Below are 18,854 nucleotides of genomic sequence, written 5' to 3'. Positions count from 1 at the left end.
GTCCAAATCCGATTACATTTAAACCAAGAACGCGGTCCCCCAGTTTTAGCCAAAGCAAGTTCAATCTCATAAACTTGTCTAAGTAGAACTCATAATTCTTTAGCACTAGGCTTGATAGCATCTACACAGGCTCTCTAGAAATACATAAACTGGCACAAACAATAATAATAGTTGCCAGGAGACTCCAGTTACTAACAGCCCCACTTCTGATCCCGAGAAAAAAATATTTTTCAGTGAGATGGTAATTCGGGCCCAGGAGTGGACTGGGAATACTAGTGACCCCCACCAGAATAGGTCAAGCTTCGGACAATCAATAAACATATGCCTGAGGTCTGCCACATGTAGCAGACATTTTGGACAAAATGGGATTTCCGAATTACTGGAAAGCCACTTGGATGTAACCCCCGTTGTATAGTACAGCATGTATACAGCCCGATGCTGTTGCAACTTTAAATTAACTGATGTTACCCCTTGATCAAGTACTTCCATAGTCTCCCGAATGTCCTCAGAGGCTATTTCAGCCTGAGGACTCAGCTAAGTTCAGCAGCGATTTGTAAGCTATCAACGTTAGCCCGGGCCACAAAATGTTGATAGACTGAGCCAATTACCCTCTGACCGGTGCGTGTATATTTTTCGGCCAGTATTTGCAACAGGTTTTTCAATGTTAATGACTTCTTGCCTCGTCTAAAATAATCCCTAACCTGTAGGTAGTTAAAGAATGTTAGGTCCATCATAAAGTTGTCCCAGTCAGGTTGATGCGCTGAGATTGTCAGTCTTTACCAGTACTATCCTGGAATATGTTGGGCATCATTGGTTTGCCCCATAGCACAGTGTATTGATGCTGCACCGCAAAAAGTATTGCTTACATATGTCAAGCCAAATCCGATTTGTCTATAATTACCTTAAACTTTAACCGCTTGAAGTAATTAGGGTCAGCTTTTTTATACAACATAAACCACCCATTGGGCCACAAGCAAGCTGATAAGGCAACAATGTTGGGCCGGCATCCAGTCCGCAGAGCAGGCCACAAAGCCGACCGGCAAAAGAAGCCCAAAAATAGAACTGAAAATCTGGGAGCTTAAAACCCCCCTCTGCATATATTAATCTCATAAACATGAGATCCCGCCGGGCCCGCTTATACTCCCATATGAAACTACCTATAATACTATTCAATTTCTTGAAGAAGGACCGAGGGGAGGACGCCTAGTGCGAATCAAATATAGAAATTTAGGGAGGATACTCATTCTTATAAATCTACACCTCCCATGAATACTAAATGGTAGTCGATGCCAGCTGCGCAATTTGGCTGCGACAGTTTTCAAAAGAGAGTTGTAGTTTAATGTAACACTATCATTAACCTGACTACAGATACATACCCCAAAATAAGTTGCACACCAGCTAACTCCCAATATTGTAGGAAGAGCATCAGATTGAAAATAAACAGTTGTCTGGGTCTTGGTGACTTTTAGCTTACAGCCTGTAAAGGAGCCAAACAACTCAGCCTCTTGCATAATGTGTGTGATGGCGTCGGCCGGATTAGTAGAGAAGACCGCAATATCGTCTGCATAACCTGTAACCTTGAGTTCAATACCAGGTTAATACAAGATCCATAAAATACATTTTTTTTAACTTTTGTCTTTGTTGCTATTACAGTGCAACTAGAAAGCAGTCCTTTTTTTTCATTCCTCCCACTCAGATTACCATACACGGTGAAAAAGAAATACAAATCTTGAATGTTGCAACTTGTGTTCTTGGAGACAGAAGGCTTTTTCCTCTTAAATTGATATGCTCTTTTATTATCTTGCCAGATTATTATATTTGTTTCTCTATGAGGTCTATTAATCTCTATATTTTTGTGTATCAGATGTCTCTCTGCAGTGCTCCATCTGCATTGCCACACTTGAATTCTTACTGTATTCTCTGGTCCCCTGACATTTTGGCGATTAGCATGAACTCTAAATATAGAAGAGGACACTCCTGGGACAGCTAGTCACCGAGCCCGCGCCTAAGGGGATATCTTAGCTGTGATACACCCTGTAATGGGCCAAGCGACAGCCATCAGGATGGAAGTACACATGGAATCTAGCGATTACTGCATGTTGTTTAATGGGTTTCCGAACAATGGCAGGCACTGTGCATACATATCTATGGCCGTAGACTTGAGCAACCTCAATCAAGAGGGGCGATTGGATAGTCATGTAAAACAGACTGGTTAAAGGGAGTAATTATAACCATATAAAACCTTTAAACCTCGCTAGTATCTAAAAGCATTGAGCTGTGGTGAGAAGTAAAAGATAGTGAAGAATGATCGCATCATATTCTTCAAAGGGTTTGTAAAGTATTTGGAAGAAAATGAAGGTTTAGGCCTCGGAGAGAGGTAGGAATGTATATTTGCTCCCTCAACAAAATTTTCTTTATCTGTCAGAGGCTCAAATGGACAGGCGAGTCTGGATGGCCAGTCGAGCAAAAGAAAGATTCCTCCATGATTTGAGTAAGGGGATCGGGTGGAGTGATGGGTGTGGAGGACATGAATTGAACAGACGCTTGTTTGAAGTTTACAGTGAGCTATGGTCAAGGACGAATGGCCTCAGCCTAAATTAAAGGCCGGGCAGATGACCTTGGTTATATACCTACTGGGGACAGGGGACTGCAGAAGAACAGAGTCTTACAACAGAGCGGAGATGGGGCTTCCAATTTAAACAGTGGTGGGAAGTAAAATATATTTAACATGGATAGGTTAATAGATGCATCAACCTGGCTTGTAGCCAGAGAAACAGAGCAGAGTTAGTATAAACCAAGAAAGGCTGAGACTACATGGCAACACTAGTAGTACCAAGAGGAACTCGAGACCGGGATATGAAATAGTGTACTACGTTACATCAGGCGGAGAGATGGACCATTAGGCAGGCATAGGGACCTTCTTTGCTATTTTGGTGTCTGCATTTCAAGCCATACATTGCTTTTAAAGCACTACCATATGGAGAAGATGTTGCCTGCCATAGAGCTTAGGACAAAGCTATAATTGATGGACTATACCTCTGACGCTGGAATCTGTTAAATGCATATTTTCCAGCATACGTTCTATTATAGAATGCCTTGAATGGTATACGTCGCCTTGCAGCAACGGAAACATAAAGTTTAAATATTATTTATACCCGTTAGCCGATAAAAATAACTTTCATCTTTAGACCCTTCATCCCCGATTATTGTGTAGTTGCTCCTCCACAGACCTCAGTACTAATGTATTTTAATTTGTAACCTATTTTCTTTGATGATTTATTTTGCATACAGTTGTTTTTTGAGGCGTAAGCTGACTCGTTGCAAAAGACCTATTGTAGGCTCACTTAGAACCTCTAAGGGCTTACAGCGTACCCATTACTTTATATTGGGTGACTTTGTCATGTTAATTTGCTTGCTTTCCCAGCTCTTTCCCTCGTGTGCTTCCATTCTAGCCAAATACGAATATGTGACGTTACAACGCATGCTAATACATCGCATGCCGTTGCAACGCAAAAATTTTGGGGAGAGGGGTTGGCCCAACGGCTAAGGCGCTCGACCTCGGACCTGGGGATCTGGGTTCGAGTCTCGGTAACGACGCCAAAAACCTCCTGTGATTCTTGGCAAATCACTTAATCTCCCCGTGCCTAAAAAAAAAAATGAAAGTGTGTCCTCATGTAACGTAACTGGTGCTATGTAAAGCGCTCTGATACCTGATTCGGCTCGAGTCTGGTTCGCGCTATATAAAAACTCTGCAAAAAAAAAACCCGCAAATTTTTACTACGACTTTCTGTCATGGGGGCGCTGGAAGTTGGAATAGATTACTTTTCTATTCCAACTCCAGTGTGTGCAACAGTAGGGAAGGTGTTGGAGTTAAATCCTACACCTTCTACCCACTGCTGCACACCTTTTGCATTGCAACGACATGCGATGTAAAGGCATGCGTTGTAACAGTTCCGTTGTAAAGGCTGTTTCCCCCAAATACCCACCCCATGCTCCATTTTGCTGCCTTTCTCATGTTGCGAGCTCTCTCGTGTGCTTCTCCGCTGCCAAACTCCATGCCTCCCCCACTCTGTTTTGCTTTCTTGCGTGTGTGCTTCTTTCCTTCCCACTGTGTTGCTCTTCCTTGTGTGCTGCATGTCTCCGTCCATGGCCACTCCTCAATGCTTTTCGCCTCCAGTTGCGTTTTTGTTGTTGTTTTTTTTATAAATTGTCTAATTCTTTTTGGGGGATAACCAGATAGCAAATTGCTTTTGTATGCCCCCTCTCCCCAAACCCCCAAATATAAATGTGCAATTTCTCTTTCATTGATTAATTTACCAATGCATCTCACCTACAGAATGACACAGCAGCTGCAGCCGTGCCATCATGCTATCTGCACAGCATAGTCAAAATGCATTGGCATACCCAATCGGTCCCAAAGACGACACACATTGCATTTACCAATACTTTTTATGTTTTGATTGCTGTAGGTTTCCCTGATTTAAATAATCGTGAACCCTGTAACAACTAATCTAAAGTGTGAAATTGGGGAGATTATGATAAACTTGGTGGTGCCTATGCAAGGTGTGACACTTTCAGAACAAGTTGTATAGTGGAGCATCACAAAGAATCTACTCTTGCTTTTTCTCAGCTAAAATGTGGTCCGTTGGCCTCTTATCCTTGGGTTACTCATCCTTTGCTGGTTTTTCATCCATCATTGCTAGGTAGGTTGGGACTTAGCCCTAAACTTATTATGGAGGTAAAATTGAAATGACTTGTCCCACCATGCCTAGTGGAGTTGGCTGAAAGATACCCAGAGATGATATTGAAGGATCGTGTTTGAATTTCTTTCTGATCCCAGGTGACTGGTCTTGGCAATCCAGGTAAATATTTAAGAGATGGAAATACGGGAATGTGCATTAAGCAGTTCAGCATTGTTCCGGTCTAAAGTCGGGTCAATTCTGGCTGCCTCAAGCACTACTGTCAATTCTAGTCCTTGGGTTCTGAAACCACTGGCCGTATTACTTAGGGGTTCCATTTTAATCATGAGCATAAAGGCTACCTTGCCTAAACACAGTATCTTGAAACTGTCCCAGTCAATGCTTCTCTTCTAAAGCAAGGGCCTGCTGCCCTGAACCTTGAATGTGGCCATGACATAAAAGCAGGCCCTAGTCCTATTAAAGCCGTGTTTGAAAGATTTCCATTATTTCAACATTTTAGATTGCTTTCTCACTGTGTCATTTTCTGATAGTTTGCTGTTTTGATTTGCCTTTTAAGTAAGGTTTTCTCTTTTTCTGTACTTGGCAATTTAAAGATGGTCTTATTTCATTCTAACTTGTCAATCATAACCTGCCACTATTTCCATAGGGACTGTCTGTGCTGTCAATACTGAAGAGGGCCAAGCTGCTGGTGTGCCGCGCAAGTGCTGTTGGTTAGGCATCCTGGGCCCTGCATGCACACACGTGTTACTAAACAAATGGTTGCCATAAGTTCCTTTTTGTTGCCTCTACAATAAATAATGCAAGTTCATCAGCTAGCCGCGTTCTTTGTTTTCCAGGAAAGATGAGGATAAATTAAACACAAGGTATTTGGTGGCGGAAGCTGAGCTGAGCTGCTAGGCAGCCTTATCCTCTGGACCCTGTCTTTATGTAGTCATTCAGAAGAGTATGATAATGCATAGGTTGGTGGTCATACCATGATTTCTTATAATATCTGCACAGTTTCTATTGTCGCCATCCCAGTTATCAATATCACCCCAGTGTTGTTTAGTTGCCCTCTAAATTTCTGTACAACTTGTATCACATGGCCTGAACAACCTCTTAACTGCCCAATTGAAATATTTATGGTCATGTATTTTTAATTGCTACACGTTATTTGCCACTCATTAAATGTTAATTGACCTCTTCCAATTCCCATTCATTTCTTTCTATGCTGCCATTGTTGTAGCTGTAGTTGAATTAAGTTTATGAAAGCATTATGATTATTAAATGAGATATTGGGTCTCTTAACAGGGCAGATAGGTTTCACTTGAAAAGCGAGGAAATCTAGTATGCTGTCAGATAATTATGAAGTGGACATTAACTGCAGAGTGGTGTGTGCAGAAAATTCAGGGTTTTTTTGTTTTTGTTTTTACTAACCACAGGCAAACCACTTTTAGCTAGTCAGACTCTGAAGTTCAGAAGCAATAGCTTAAAGATGAAGTGGTCTGCAGACCTAATACAAAGAAGGTAGGCCGCCTGCCAAGAGAAGGCCCCAGCAGCTGATTAGCCAGTGAGTTTTCTGGAAGTCAATACACAGACTGATAGTGCCATCACCTCTATGGCTCGAAGCTGTGGTACAGTGGCACATCTTAAACAAATTGCACCTTGCCATGATTGGGTCCACACCACTTAAAGTTGGGGAATTGAATTTGAGAAGACATTTACATTCAGGCCAACTGCCTGGAGACTCCATAACAGTTGGCCTTTTTTGGATTATCCAGTATTGAGTCTACTTCAAAGAGCTCTGCCTACCTAGGTAGATGATGATGACCATACGTGCATGTCTCCTTTTATAGGTAAAGGCTACACCACCATGATCATAGAAAATACATAACAGCAGCCGAAGAGGACACGCATGTAAACTGCCTGCTGAACAGAGAACCTGTTCAGCCCAAAGTCCAAGTCCCACAGTCCAGAAACTTTCTATGGTGGGATCAGGGATCCAGTATCTGCTGACATCTCCTCAGTCTGACCCTGTTAACTGCTCCAAAACCTTGGTGGTGCTACAGGAAACTACTCGAGCAACACTGATGTCTGTGTGATGCCTGTATGCTTGCACCTTGTATTGCTCAGTGGCTTACTTAAACCAGAACTGATGATCATGCACCTGTACCTTGAGTTGCTGTAAATGCTATGCTATAAAGACTGGATCAAAAAGCACATAATTGGGGAGCAAGGCAAGGCTAGTGGACACTTTTTCAGATTATTATGCACAGTGCTACAAATCAGAAATAGGGTGTGGGATAGTCGATTTGGAGCATTTTATCTCAGATTGTAAGATGGAAAAGATATGCGAAGAACAGAATTTGAAAAGGAAACAACACTCAAAGAAATTAAGAATGCAATCACAGAACTGCAGTCTGAAATAACTACAGGTCCTCTTGCTTAACCAATTGAACTGTATAATTGGCTAACTAGTATAACAACTGAACCCCCTATTAAATATGCTGTAGGAATCTAGGCAGAAAGCAATCCTACCACTCGACCTGAAATCCGCTTCTGTTATCTTAATACACAAACAGTTAAAAAAACGTTTGGCTGCTTAGTAACAAAAAATTAGACAATATGACAATCGACTCATGACAAACTTAGGGGCCTATTATCATGGTGGGCGGATCGCCACCGCCCGACTGGTGGTGGCGATCTGCCTGCCAATATTCACTGCCGGGTGGCCATTTACCCCCCCCCGCTACATTAGCATTTCGGGGGGTACGGCGGCAGGCGAAAATTCCGTCCGCCTCTTTTCCGCCTGCAGGCAATCGTCATGATTACCTGCTGGGCAGAAAAGGCCCATAATATGATGGCGGTGCCTTGCAGGCATCACCATCCATATTATGATGGGTGCGGTGGAAGGCCTTTCCATGGCAGGGACTCCGCCATGGAAAGGCATGTGATTTTTGGCTTGGGGGCCCCATTGCGGGCCCCCGGGTACCCATGGTACCCCCCTTCATTGGCATGCACAAGGTGGCAGGCACCGCGCGGTGCCTGTCATGTGCATGCCAATGCACTACATGCCTTTTTAACATTGTGGCGGGTGCTGCTTGCAGCACCACCCACCACAATGTTAAATATGGGGAATGCGACCGCCTGGGTGGCGGTCACATCCTAATAGGCACAGCGGGACCGCCGCACCTCTTGTGGTCGGTCCCGTTTACCGTTATGGTCCGCCCGCCATCGTAATGGGCCCCTTAGGTCTCTGCATTGAAGGAATGCACAAAAAGCCCAAATAAAACACCCAGACACCTGCACCCGCTGTTGCTGGGGAATGCTCTCACTCAATTGATTCAGGGCATTTGATTACTTCTTTCTTTAGTTACCAGTAATTAATCTAAATAAATAAACAAATGTCCAATTCATTTTACTTTTACAGTCCATGTATTCATCGGTGTTTGTAATCTTATTGACTGTAAGAAGCCCAAGGAATTGCTCCTTTATTGCCTGGAATGAGAGTTGTTTGTATTGATAAGAAGCATGCACTTCTTACTACAAGTTGTAGCATTCTTTGAGGGTAGTTACAAGGTTGGGGCAGTGGGCGAGTCGCTACGAAAGGCACACTGGATTCATCCATGAGAATTAAAGCCACTGAAGGCTAGCCAGCACTAACCACGTGCGGGCCGTGGAGTCCATAAAGCCTCAGTATAAAAAATTGCCTGTGGACATACGGGATCTGTGAATGCGTGTTTGAAAAGTTAAATTCCAACGACAAGGTTATAATGCTACCGAGCTGCTGAAGCTTTTAAAAAGGGTTTTAAAAAAGTACTGCTGCACTTGGTGTTGGTGGTTACTTCACTGCTGCTATGTTGAGAAACTCTTGGCCTGTACACTCCACGGCTTGTAGATCCGCAGAGAACAAGCATTTCTGTTTTATGTTTAGTGTAAGCGGGCGAGGGGCTGCACACTCCTGAATGCAGCTTAGAGGGCTCGCACCACGCAGTGCCAGAGCACAAATAAAAGTAAGCTCAAAAAACAAGCATTTGCAATGCAAAGGGACTAACATGCCTATTAACGAAACAGAAGCCAGCATTTACAAAAGACAATGCCACAAGCCAATCATAAATATCGGCGGAGAGTGGGTGGAGCTTCAAGTCCATACTCTAATACAGCATGCCTCGCAGAGCAGCGCATGCGCTGCCCAGGCTTGACCTAAAAACTGCTCCACTATGTGACTGGGTAAGTGGATTTTTTGAGCCTCACAAAAGGAAAAAAATGCTAGCAGAGGAGACCAAACTGGTCAGATGAGCAACAACAATCCTCATGGAGCGTTGAAGTAAATTTGTTCCTGAAACCTTTGTGCTGAGCGGCTGTAAAAGCGCTTGATGGTGCATGGGGAGCACGTCCTGCCATCGTGAGCGGCGCTCAGTTCTTTTCACCATTTGGCAGAGAGAGCCTCCAAAGATGATGTAAATGACTCCGGGATATATTGCTGCTCTGAGAGGTTAATCTAAGTTGAGGAGCCGTAAAATACAAGATATTAGGTGGCGCAGAAATGTCGAGAGCTGCCAAACGCATGTACTTTTATGGAGTGCTTAACCAAACAGTAGTTCCCAAAAAGTGACCAATGGAAGGATACAAGGCAGGCAGTCCAACAAGGGCTATACTCCTGAGGCGTGACAAACACAACATGAAACATGATGGACAAGTAAATCCAATTAATAAGAAATAGGCAAATGAGTGACAATAAAGCCAACCAGTGATAAGTAGTGGGTGGGCGTTAAGTCCACTGTAAGATTTTGGTAAGCTGATATTGGGTCTTTTTCATCCAGACAGCTGTGCTGCCTGGTAGGCTCCAACCTAAATATTAGGATATTGAGAGACGTTCCCGATACAGTAATTTCAGGATTGCAGGCATATCAGAAAGCACCAACACGAGTAACATGAATTCCTTTATGGAGATACTCCTCTCTAACCTGTTTGTTTGCGGTGGTTTCTCTCATTTTTTATTGTTGAGCTCAGGACTCTGGCAGCGAGGCTGGTGCTTGGGGCGATGCCATGACCTACAATTCCCCACATCTTGAATTGTAGAGATCTGGATTTAGCTATATTTGACTGTGAACATGACCTTATCTATGCTGGGGTTGCTGCCTTGATGATCCCAAAGTTCACGATTTCTGTACTGGAAGCTTTTAGATTATTTATTGGTGTGAAGAAGAAACTGCAGTCTATAAATGTCCTGTACGCGAAGCTGTATCTTGCTTGCCCCAGGTTCAAAATGGATGAAAAGGAATGCTTATTTTAACATAGTCAGACTGCTGCCCTTTTCTTTAAGGAACGTGCTAAAAGTGAGCTGCCATGGTCCCATCATGCAGCAAGTGATGCAGCGGACCTGGGCATTGATAACAACTGATTCTCTTCTATATATGACATTTGTTTTTATGTTGTGTTTATGCTGCTTCTGCTCTTCCTGCTTAGTTATTTGTTCTTGGCGGGAGCTGTGGAATGGTACCCTGATAGGAGCGGTAGACACCTGTGCTACCCCTTGTTTTTGTCATTAGGTTCTCGCTTCCTTCTCTCATTTAGGGTACACTACAGTCCTGTTGCATGCTGCTGCCTGTTTACCAGTGGTGGTCTTTCTATAACAGCAACACCTGCGCATTCTTGGTGGGTGATATGTTCAGCGCTCTCTAGCCTCTCGCGTGTTCTGCCTTTGCCAGTTTTTGGTGGGATTGTCTTTCTCTGGAAGGATAGGACTATTGCATTGCTGGTTGGGGTAAGCAGTTAGAGCGAGGAGGTTATTTGAGTATTTCTGTATTAGGCATATTCTTTCTAAGTTACAAACACAGACTCACTGGAGAATCTGCTTTGGTACTTGCTCATTCATTTTTCACTGTTGTATCCTGTGGACAATTGCAGCATAAATTGACATGTTGGTCATTAATCTGGACCATGTGCTGTGTGAATAACGCACATAATGTCTGGAAGGTCACAATCTATTTGAATAGAGACAAAGTGGATGTTGCTTTCATTTGGGGCACACACACTCACTTGACTCAGTGAAAGGGCGAAGACAGACACCGGTGGCTGTTGACCTCTTACAGCACGCATGCTAGAGGTGCCCATTCTGAGCGATCTAGACGACAGGAGATCACAGGAGCAGGTTCTTAGTTGTTCAGGGAGTATATGTTCTCCACCGCACTCCTCAATGTCTGTGGCCCAGATTTCAAATGTCCACAATTCTACACCAACTCCTTACCATTGGTTCACTATTTGTTGTTCCTTTGCTGCCTGTGAGCTCGTTCACGGAGCCGATGCCTCACTTTCGTTTAAGGATGAAGAGCACCGGTCAAGTACAGTGTCCTTACTCTTGCATTCTAAGACTCCAAGACTGGGCAATGGGAGTTTGGAGAGCAGGTAGGCTGCACAGGCCAGGGCACGGTTTACAAAAAGCAATTTTCTTTTTTTTTTCGTTAGCACCTACCAGATATGTCATTAACACGAAATGCATGGTCTAGTGTTTCTCAGTTCCGAAAGACAAGTTGCTGTTTGTGGCACACATCGTTACGATGGGTGCTGGCGACTTGCGCCGTGCTTTAAGCTTGTGGTTTGCGGTCTAAGCCTCTCTTCATACTTCCACCATGAATACTGCCCTGTCCCAAGCCAACTCATTCTTCGCTGTCTCCCTGAGCTTCCTGGCTGCTCTCACCTTCAGCTGCTTCATCACTACTGCTTGTAAGGAGATGGTTGTGCCCGTAAACATCCACTTATCCAGAGTCTTTATGTGAGTACCATTGCCTAGGCGCATCTGTGAGTTAAGGGTAGCTAGCTATTAAGCCCCAATCACCTCATTGCCAAGCATCACTCTCCCCTTGCTAACATTCATGACAGTCGCATTAAAGCGATTCGAGCATGTATCCATCCTCTATCTAACATAGGATTTTTTTTTAATTACTAAGTCGCACATTTCGTTTATTTTTGTTTGAGTGGGTTTTTGCCTTTACTCCGTGACCCCTTAGGGTAATCTTTATTATTTTATGCAAGTTGCGACCATTCAGTTCTTCAGGTCCCATCTTTGACCTATGGAATGAAATGTATATCTAATTCAGATAGATCGTTGATAGCCAATCATCATCTTACAGCATTTCGAAGAGGCGCAGTTATAAATACAGATCCGACATGAATGCATACTCCAGCCACCTAAGCGCTGTAAATTGATTCTGATGGAGATTAGCCTTCTCCAATCTGTCTAGTTTCATCGTGAAATATATTTAACAATTTCTATTCTTTCAGTGGATGAGGCTTTGTTTTCTTTTCCTCCCTATCGGTCCCAGCATTGCAGGTTTGAACAAGTTCAAATGCAACAGCCTCTTTAAATACATATATTGCTTTATAGCAGTACATTCAGCTGATGTCAATACTCTAACCTGGTTCTCTAGTTCTGCAGCTCTGGCCATTGTGCCACACCCTTCTTCCCCCTTTCACCCACTCCTCCATTGGCTGCTTTATCTGCCTTTGGACTCTAGGGCCCGCCCAGATGGCATGCAAAAGGCGGGAAGCCCTCTGCAGTTCACTTGCCACATTCCTTGTTAAGGGCTGCTGCTCTGCTCTGCTCGGTGGAGCTGGAACAGAAGATTGCGATGTTCCTTGTGTGTAAACAGACGCATTGTGACGCGATATGTGGTGATTGACAGCGTGGCAATAAAGTGGTAGTGACTCAAAAAATAATAAATAACCTACAAAAACATGTAATAAATATGGGACAAGTTGAAAAGATTTATGATCTCATTTGGTAAGATTCTCTGAGAATGCATGACACGTTTCTTGTTTGTTTAAAACATCTCTTTATTTCTTCAATCTAAGTAACAGTCTTTTCTGCAAGTGCAATCCGAAACAGTTGTCTTACACGTTGCGTTCAAGACATGCCTTTTGTTTCAATGCGGAATAGGATATTCTGCAGTTCATGCAGGAGCTGTTGATGATTTTACTATTGTCAAAGAGCAGGGCTCGGATTTAAGCTTCGGATCCTGGTGTTCACATGAGTTTGAGTCCATCTTTGGTTTTGAAATTGCTAGCATGATAGTTCTCAGTTGCTATAATCAAGTTAAAGGTTAGTTTAAAGCCTGGTGGAGAAGTTTGGGCATCTGTTTAGGGACCCAAGGACAGTAAGCCATATGGGTCGTGCAGGACGTGTTGAAGGTCACACCGTTTTCCATAGGCAGCCAGTCTACAAAACAGAGTACGTTTGTTATGGGATCTTTTGCCTTCAATTCCAGGATTCATCACTGTTGTTATTTCATTATGCAAAATTACATCGCTTGACCACTACACCACCCTACTCCACTCCACTTGAGCACCTTCACCAAATCATGGAACATTGTATCGTCTCAGGATAGACCCTCTCACCCCCTCATTTTTTTAATTGTTTGCAACCTTTCCCTAGTTTAATTGACCTATCATTACCCGTAACTTTTTTACAATTTTTTTTTAACTTTGACCACATAATACCAGACTATTAGTGGAGGCTTTGCATTGTAGTGGTCAGGCGATGTAGTGGAAGTTAACCAATTTGGATGGTGTGCCGTAATTGGATTAAACTTGTAGTAATGCAGCCTGTGCGCTAAATGTCATTTTTTGTCGTTTCCAAACTTCCTGAAATAGTGTACATTTACCTTTGTGAATTTGTTTATTAATTTTCTTTTTCTTTTCTTAGAGAACACAAATATACGCCAAAGAAGTACTGGAAAAAAAGTGCCACCCCTCTTTTGCTAAACAGGAGATGGTCAGACTGTTTAGTGAAAAGTATTCCGCGAACCTTGCCAGTTTCATGAGCGAGGGCCCCCATTTGAATGAGTCTTCCTTCAAGTACGGGCCACCTTTTGGGTTTCGCAAGTACACTGAATATGTTCGGAGTCTCTTACAACTGATGCCGGACAAAGATCTGCCAGAACCCTTGAAATCGAAGACCTGTAAACGCTGTATTGTGGTTGGAAATGGTGGCATCCTTCACGGCTTGCAAATAGGACATGCAGTTGACCAGTATGACATCGTAATAAGGTATTTGTTTCTAACACATAATTAAATGGCTTCGGTTATGTCGCACTATAATTATGGAGTAGATAGGGATCGCTAACCACCTTTCAGAAGAACCAGCTCTATGATGCTGGGGCTCTTGTTGATAAGACGGGTGGATGTGCCCTGACCTGTTTGCTTGGGTACTTTTGTTGCTCTAAGAGTTGGAAACACTAGCAGGGTCCAATGAACTTGCTATTCATCCTTTGCATACCTTTGTGGAGTAAATATTATGGGGGCTGACAATCTTCTCCTCAAGTACATGATGTTTCATTGCAAACACTCGGTTGTATGATAGCCAACTGTCATTGTCTGTGCAAAGCTCTCCTGGAAGGCTTGGTCCCAGCTGCCAGAAGCCCCAAATGTACTCGTGCAGCAGTAGTAGTGACTCGTGGAAAGGCATGTGTAGAGTTGTACCAGTCCCAGCTAAGGAGATGATGCAAAAGGTCTGTAGTTTTAGTGAAGTTACATTTTGTGGTGGTTCGTGTACAATGTGATTGCAGATGTCCTAAAGTTCTCTAAGCTTTAGACTGAACTTTGAGTTGCTGATTGAACAGATTAGTAAAATATTGTCCACCTGTCCCAGAAAAAAATCAAGAATGCCCCAAAGAGATATATATATATATATATATATTGCCGCTCCGATATCTTTTAACTCCAAAAGAAATATATATATATAATTTTTTAAATCTTTTTATTAACATTTTTTCCAATACAACACAAGCACGTTACATGGTAATATGCACTATTTGTAGCAACCATGATGTTATTTCCTCAGAGGACGTACATCGTATGTGCAACAGACATGCTTGTAGTTGCAGTTCACTTGTTAGTCTCTCTGTAACATGTTGCCGGTGGGAACCAGGGAGAGGTAACTAGGGATATGCGGAGGGGGGGTGGGGGGTGTCAGAGCGTAGGCGTCATGGGTATTTTCTGGGACAAGATAGTGTCTCCGGGTACCAGTATATAGCGTAGTGCACCGCGGGGAGGCTTCTACTTCACGGGGCGGTCAGGACAAGGGGGGCAGTGGCATACCCATCTCGCTGTGTGGGGCACGCCGTCTGGCTTGTGGGACAGTGCTGAGAGGCATTGGGAAACAGGGCGCACATGTGACTGTTCAAACTGGTACAGTGGCGTAACGAAACTTGAGGGGGCCCCCCTGCAAACTACATGGAGGGGGCCCCCTCCCAACCTCTGTGCCAGTCTAGAGCTTTCAGGCCAGCGACCCGCCATACTGCATGCAGGGGATGCGGGGCTTTGTTACGCCACTGTCACCAATCCAGCCGTTATAAGTAACACTGGATCGTGGAGTTAAAGGTTGGGCTTAGTCTGCCGGCAGGCTATCATAGGTGGTGGTCTATTCATTACAGCATCCCTGCCATCAGTATGCCGGGGAAGTTTGCCCAATTTTAGGTGGGTTTCCTGATGCAGACACCATCTATTCCCACAATCTCTGGTAGACCCATGCCTATACACAGCTATATTAGGTGCACTATGCTTCCACCACGCTGTCTACCCTCATGAGTGTTATTCTACAGGTATTATACAGGCCAAAGTATGAACACCTTCCAACAATGCACTCCAAGGACACCAGGAATCCAATAGAAATAGGAGCGGTTCATGACCATGTCAGGGGTATGCAGCACTATTGAAATATTGCAGAAAAGTGCTATAGGACTCGCAAAGTGTAATAGAAATAGCTATATGAAGACCAATATAGTACTACGTTTTGAAAGACATGGATCACAACGATAGTTGAAAAACTCCTCCTTACATCACAGCGAGTGGCTGACATTTTACTAAAAACGAAACTGAAACGAGAGGCGGTGGCGTGTGTGTGAAAAATTCACTGGCTGTGCCTGCAGCAAAGGCCACTTTAAAAGATTGCGTCACTCGTGGTGCAATTCAACTGGGGGGCCCTTGTGCATGGATGAAATTTGCACTAACTGATCACACAAAAAACACTTTTCCACTCCTCTCTCTCAGTTTGAATGTTAACTCAAGGGCCAGTATTACGTTGCATCACCAGTTCTTGTCCTAACTTATAACAGTGCATCTGTTGGATGATCCGATTCCATACATATGGATGGACGCACAGGCTCAGGGGGTTCTTTGAAAAGTAAATGCAACTGTGGGTTTGCGGCAATGCACAATAATTCCATAAAATGCATATCATTATCTGAAATTTATATCATCTTTCTATCTTCCAATGTCCTTTGATCTAAATTAAAATTATTAACATTGATTCTATTAAAACATATTTAATCTCTTAATAATTTTGTGACAACAAAGTATTTGTGGAACAAGACGTAAGCGCACTCTTATCAATAACATGTTTCTAGCTGAGTCCAAACCTTCACACTCAGAACAAAAGTGCAAGCAATACCTTTTCCTCAGTCTTACTCAATTAGGTACAACTACCAATCATCAAACAAAAGTCAGAGTCTCCATTCTAAACCTGCTCATTACAAACTAAGGGAATACTAAGATTGACCGTCTGTACCCTGTAGAATAGTCTGACCACTTCATGGACCGGTACTCGTTCGCCCCCCCCCCCCCCCCCCCCCCACTATCCCCCCCTCCCCTCTATCTCGCATCGACATCCAGGCTGAGGCTCTCCACTACAGCCTGGCTTGAGCCCAGCCCTGCCAGTGCTAAAACGAGGGATATTTCTATACCACCTGCCACCAATGACCAATGCTGCCTGCGCCCTGCCCTGAGGCTGAGTGCACCATTGCGGACACTGACGGGCAGGTAGGCAGGCTTCCTTTAAGGACTCTCCCCAATACCCCCCCCCCCCCACCCCCTCCACTCCTATCCTGACACGATGCAAAATGACATTAAAGCTTTGGAATATGGGTGAAATTGACAACACAAATAGACATCGGGGAAACCTGTTTGGCCACAAGACGACATTCTTAACACTGTCTGTAAGGCTCATGCGGTGTCAGACGACATTCATCTTGTCTTAGACAAGAAGCTCACAACAGAGCAATAATCGTGAAACAGTCCAGTTCTGAGCGCTGCCTGTTGGCAAAGGAAGGCTTCGCTCACAGATGCTCAAGGGCAGACCGTGTTTGTCTTGTTTGTGACTCGGCTCATGTGGGTGACAGAGTGAATGTGCTTTCAGAATTCAGGATGGGTGGGGGAGTAATGTGTACCAAATCATTTCAAACTTCTGGGCAGCAATGACATAATTTAAAGAAAACATTGGTTAAAGCAACTGGTTTGGTGTTGGCTGGCAGTCTTTTGACTTGTTCAACGCTTGTTTTCTGTTTTTTGTTTTTTTAAACTGGATGTTGAGGGTACTCCTAAGCCTTCAACATTAAAAATGTTAAAAAAGAAGATTGGATTAAAGCAAAAATATTTTTGGGTTAAAAAAATAGCTTATTGGCATTAAAGCACCTGCACTGAGAGGATATAATCTGTGATTGGGGTGTCCTGGTTAAAGGACAGAACGGCCTCACGTCACGCACAGTGAAGTTAGCCAATGGTTGAAGTGGGGGGGGGGGGGTCGGGACCCATTTCCCCACACAATATTGGGCTGAAAGAAAATATGAATGATAAGACAGCAGCCCAGTGGATGGTAAGGGGTGGCCAAAAGCCCTGTTAGTCCTTTTCACAGTATTTACCCCGAGAGACCACTCCACCCTTCTTCAACGGCAGGGCTGCTTGGGCCTTCATCATTCTCTAACCTCCGCCAGCTGAATATTACCTATCACTCTGTTCGGACAGCAGCGAGTACAGTCACGTGCACACTCCCTCGAGGACTCAGGATGACCCAAGATCTGTTGAACCCGTACATTACTAGCGTGTGCAGGAAGGGTCACAGCGTGGCCCCACAGCGTGTCCAGGAGGGTCTGAGCCGGTGTTGTCTTGGGGGTGGAGGGGGCTGCGAGGGGGCGTGGGTCCCCAGGGCTCTGGTGCCAGGAGACCTACTCACCGTATAACTAATTTCCAATGAGCCATGTACATCTATCACATGTACAATGGTGTAACGCAAAATGATGGGCCCCTGCAGAATGTGTGGGGTCCCCGAGGGTCCGAATTCAGACGTAGGTTTCACGTAGGTTGAATGGGGGCTGTCCTAAAAGCTGGGGCTCCCCTCTGTACTGGAGGGGGGCAGGGACCTGTGTTTCCTCTCTGTGCATTCAGTCTCTTGAACACCTTTTTCCTCCTGTAATGCACCGCTTGCTCCTCTTGTATTTTGTTTGCTCACGATTGTCACTTTTGCCTCATGAAACGTAACGTCTGCGTTTGTAAATTGTTCACTTGTAATGTTCTCTTGTATCAGTTCTGTTCCTACTCTGGTAGGATAGGAAGGCCCATTCGAGCGATATGGGGTGTTTACATAGGCCCTTCGCTTCCTCCTCCCTCGGTGTCTCCTCTTCTGCTTTTGCCCAGCTCCAAGAGAGATATAATCTTGGATCACCATTGAGCTGTTATCAAATCATCGTCTGCCAGTTGTTTAATTATTTCCTCTTATGATAGAGTAATTAGTAATAAATATTAAATCCCCTGCTAAGCCGTTCACGTTTGATTTTGGACTTCTTGATTTTTTTTCTGGGACGGGTGGACAATATTTTACTCATCTGTTTAATCAGCAACTCCAAGTTCCCAATTTTCGAGAATGAAGGGTGAAATCAATAATTTCTTCTATGTAAGGTATAGAGAGGCATTTATTTTGGTTTGCAAATTTCTACTTGCTGTTGATTTAGCTTTCTTCTAGCATGTGTAATATCTGGTAGATCTCGTTTCATAGACTGCTTCTGATTGGATCAAATTAGCATTTTATCAGAGCTTGAAGATATGGTTCTTGTGACAGACAGTGAGTACCAGTCTACACTCCTGCGTCACACTCACGTCAGCAGCTAATGGACGAGAACTTCTTATGTCTCACTGGACTGTTCAGCTGCCTGTATTTCTGTTGTTGATGCTTCAAAATGTACATCGAGTGGGCATTGGCTCTGTCCGGAGGAAACCTGTTTTACTCTTTGTAGTATCACTGTGTCCTATTGGAGTGCTTGCTTTGTAAAGTATGTGGAACTGTTGTACATCTGAAAAGTAAACGGAATCCTCACGCATTACACTATTTGTTGCAGATTCATTCTG

The 18,854-nt window shown here is 43.9% G+C and overlaps 1 protein-coding gene across 3 annotated transcripts in view; it reads left to right on the top strand.

Moving 5' to 3' along the window:
* The window catches only part of ST3GAL5 (ST3 beta-galactoside alpha-2,3-sialyltransferase 5), a 442,038-nt gene that overhangs the window by 355,352 nt on the left and 67,832 nt on the right, over window positions 1-18,854 (top strand). For all 3 annotated transcript variants that reach the window (XM_078678657.1, XM_078678658.1, XM_078678656.1), the window contains one exon: window positions 13,384-13,727. In XM_078678657.1, the coding sequence (XP_078534783.1) occupies window positions 13,384-13,727 (344 nt within the window). The remainder of the gene's footprint in view (window positions 1-13,383; window positions 13,728-18,854) is intronic.

The sequence above is a fragment of the Lissotriton helveticus genome, chromosome 2_2, assembly GCF_964261635.1.
Source record: "Lissotriton helveticus chromosome 2_2, aLisHel1.1, whole genome shotgun sequence".
Taxonomy (NCBI): Eukaryota; Metazoa; Chordata; class Amphibia; order Caudata; family Salamandridae; genus Lissotriton; species Lissotriton helveticus.
Note: the sequence above shows the minus strand (reverse complement) of the source record. Positions and strands in the feature narration are given on the sequence as shown.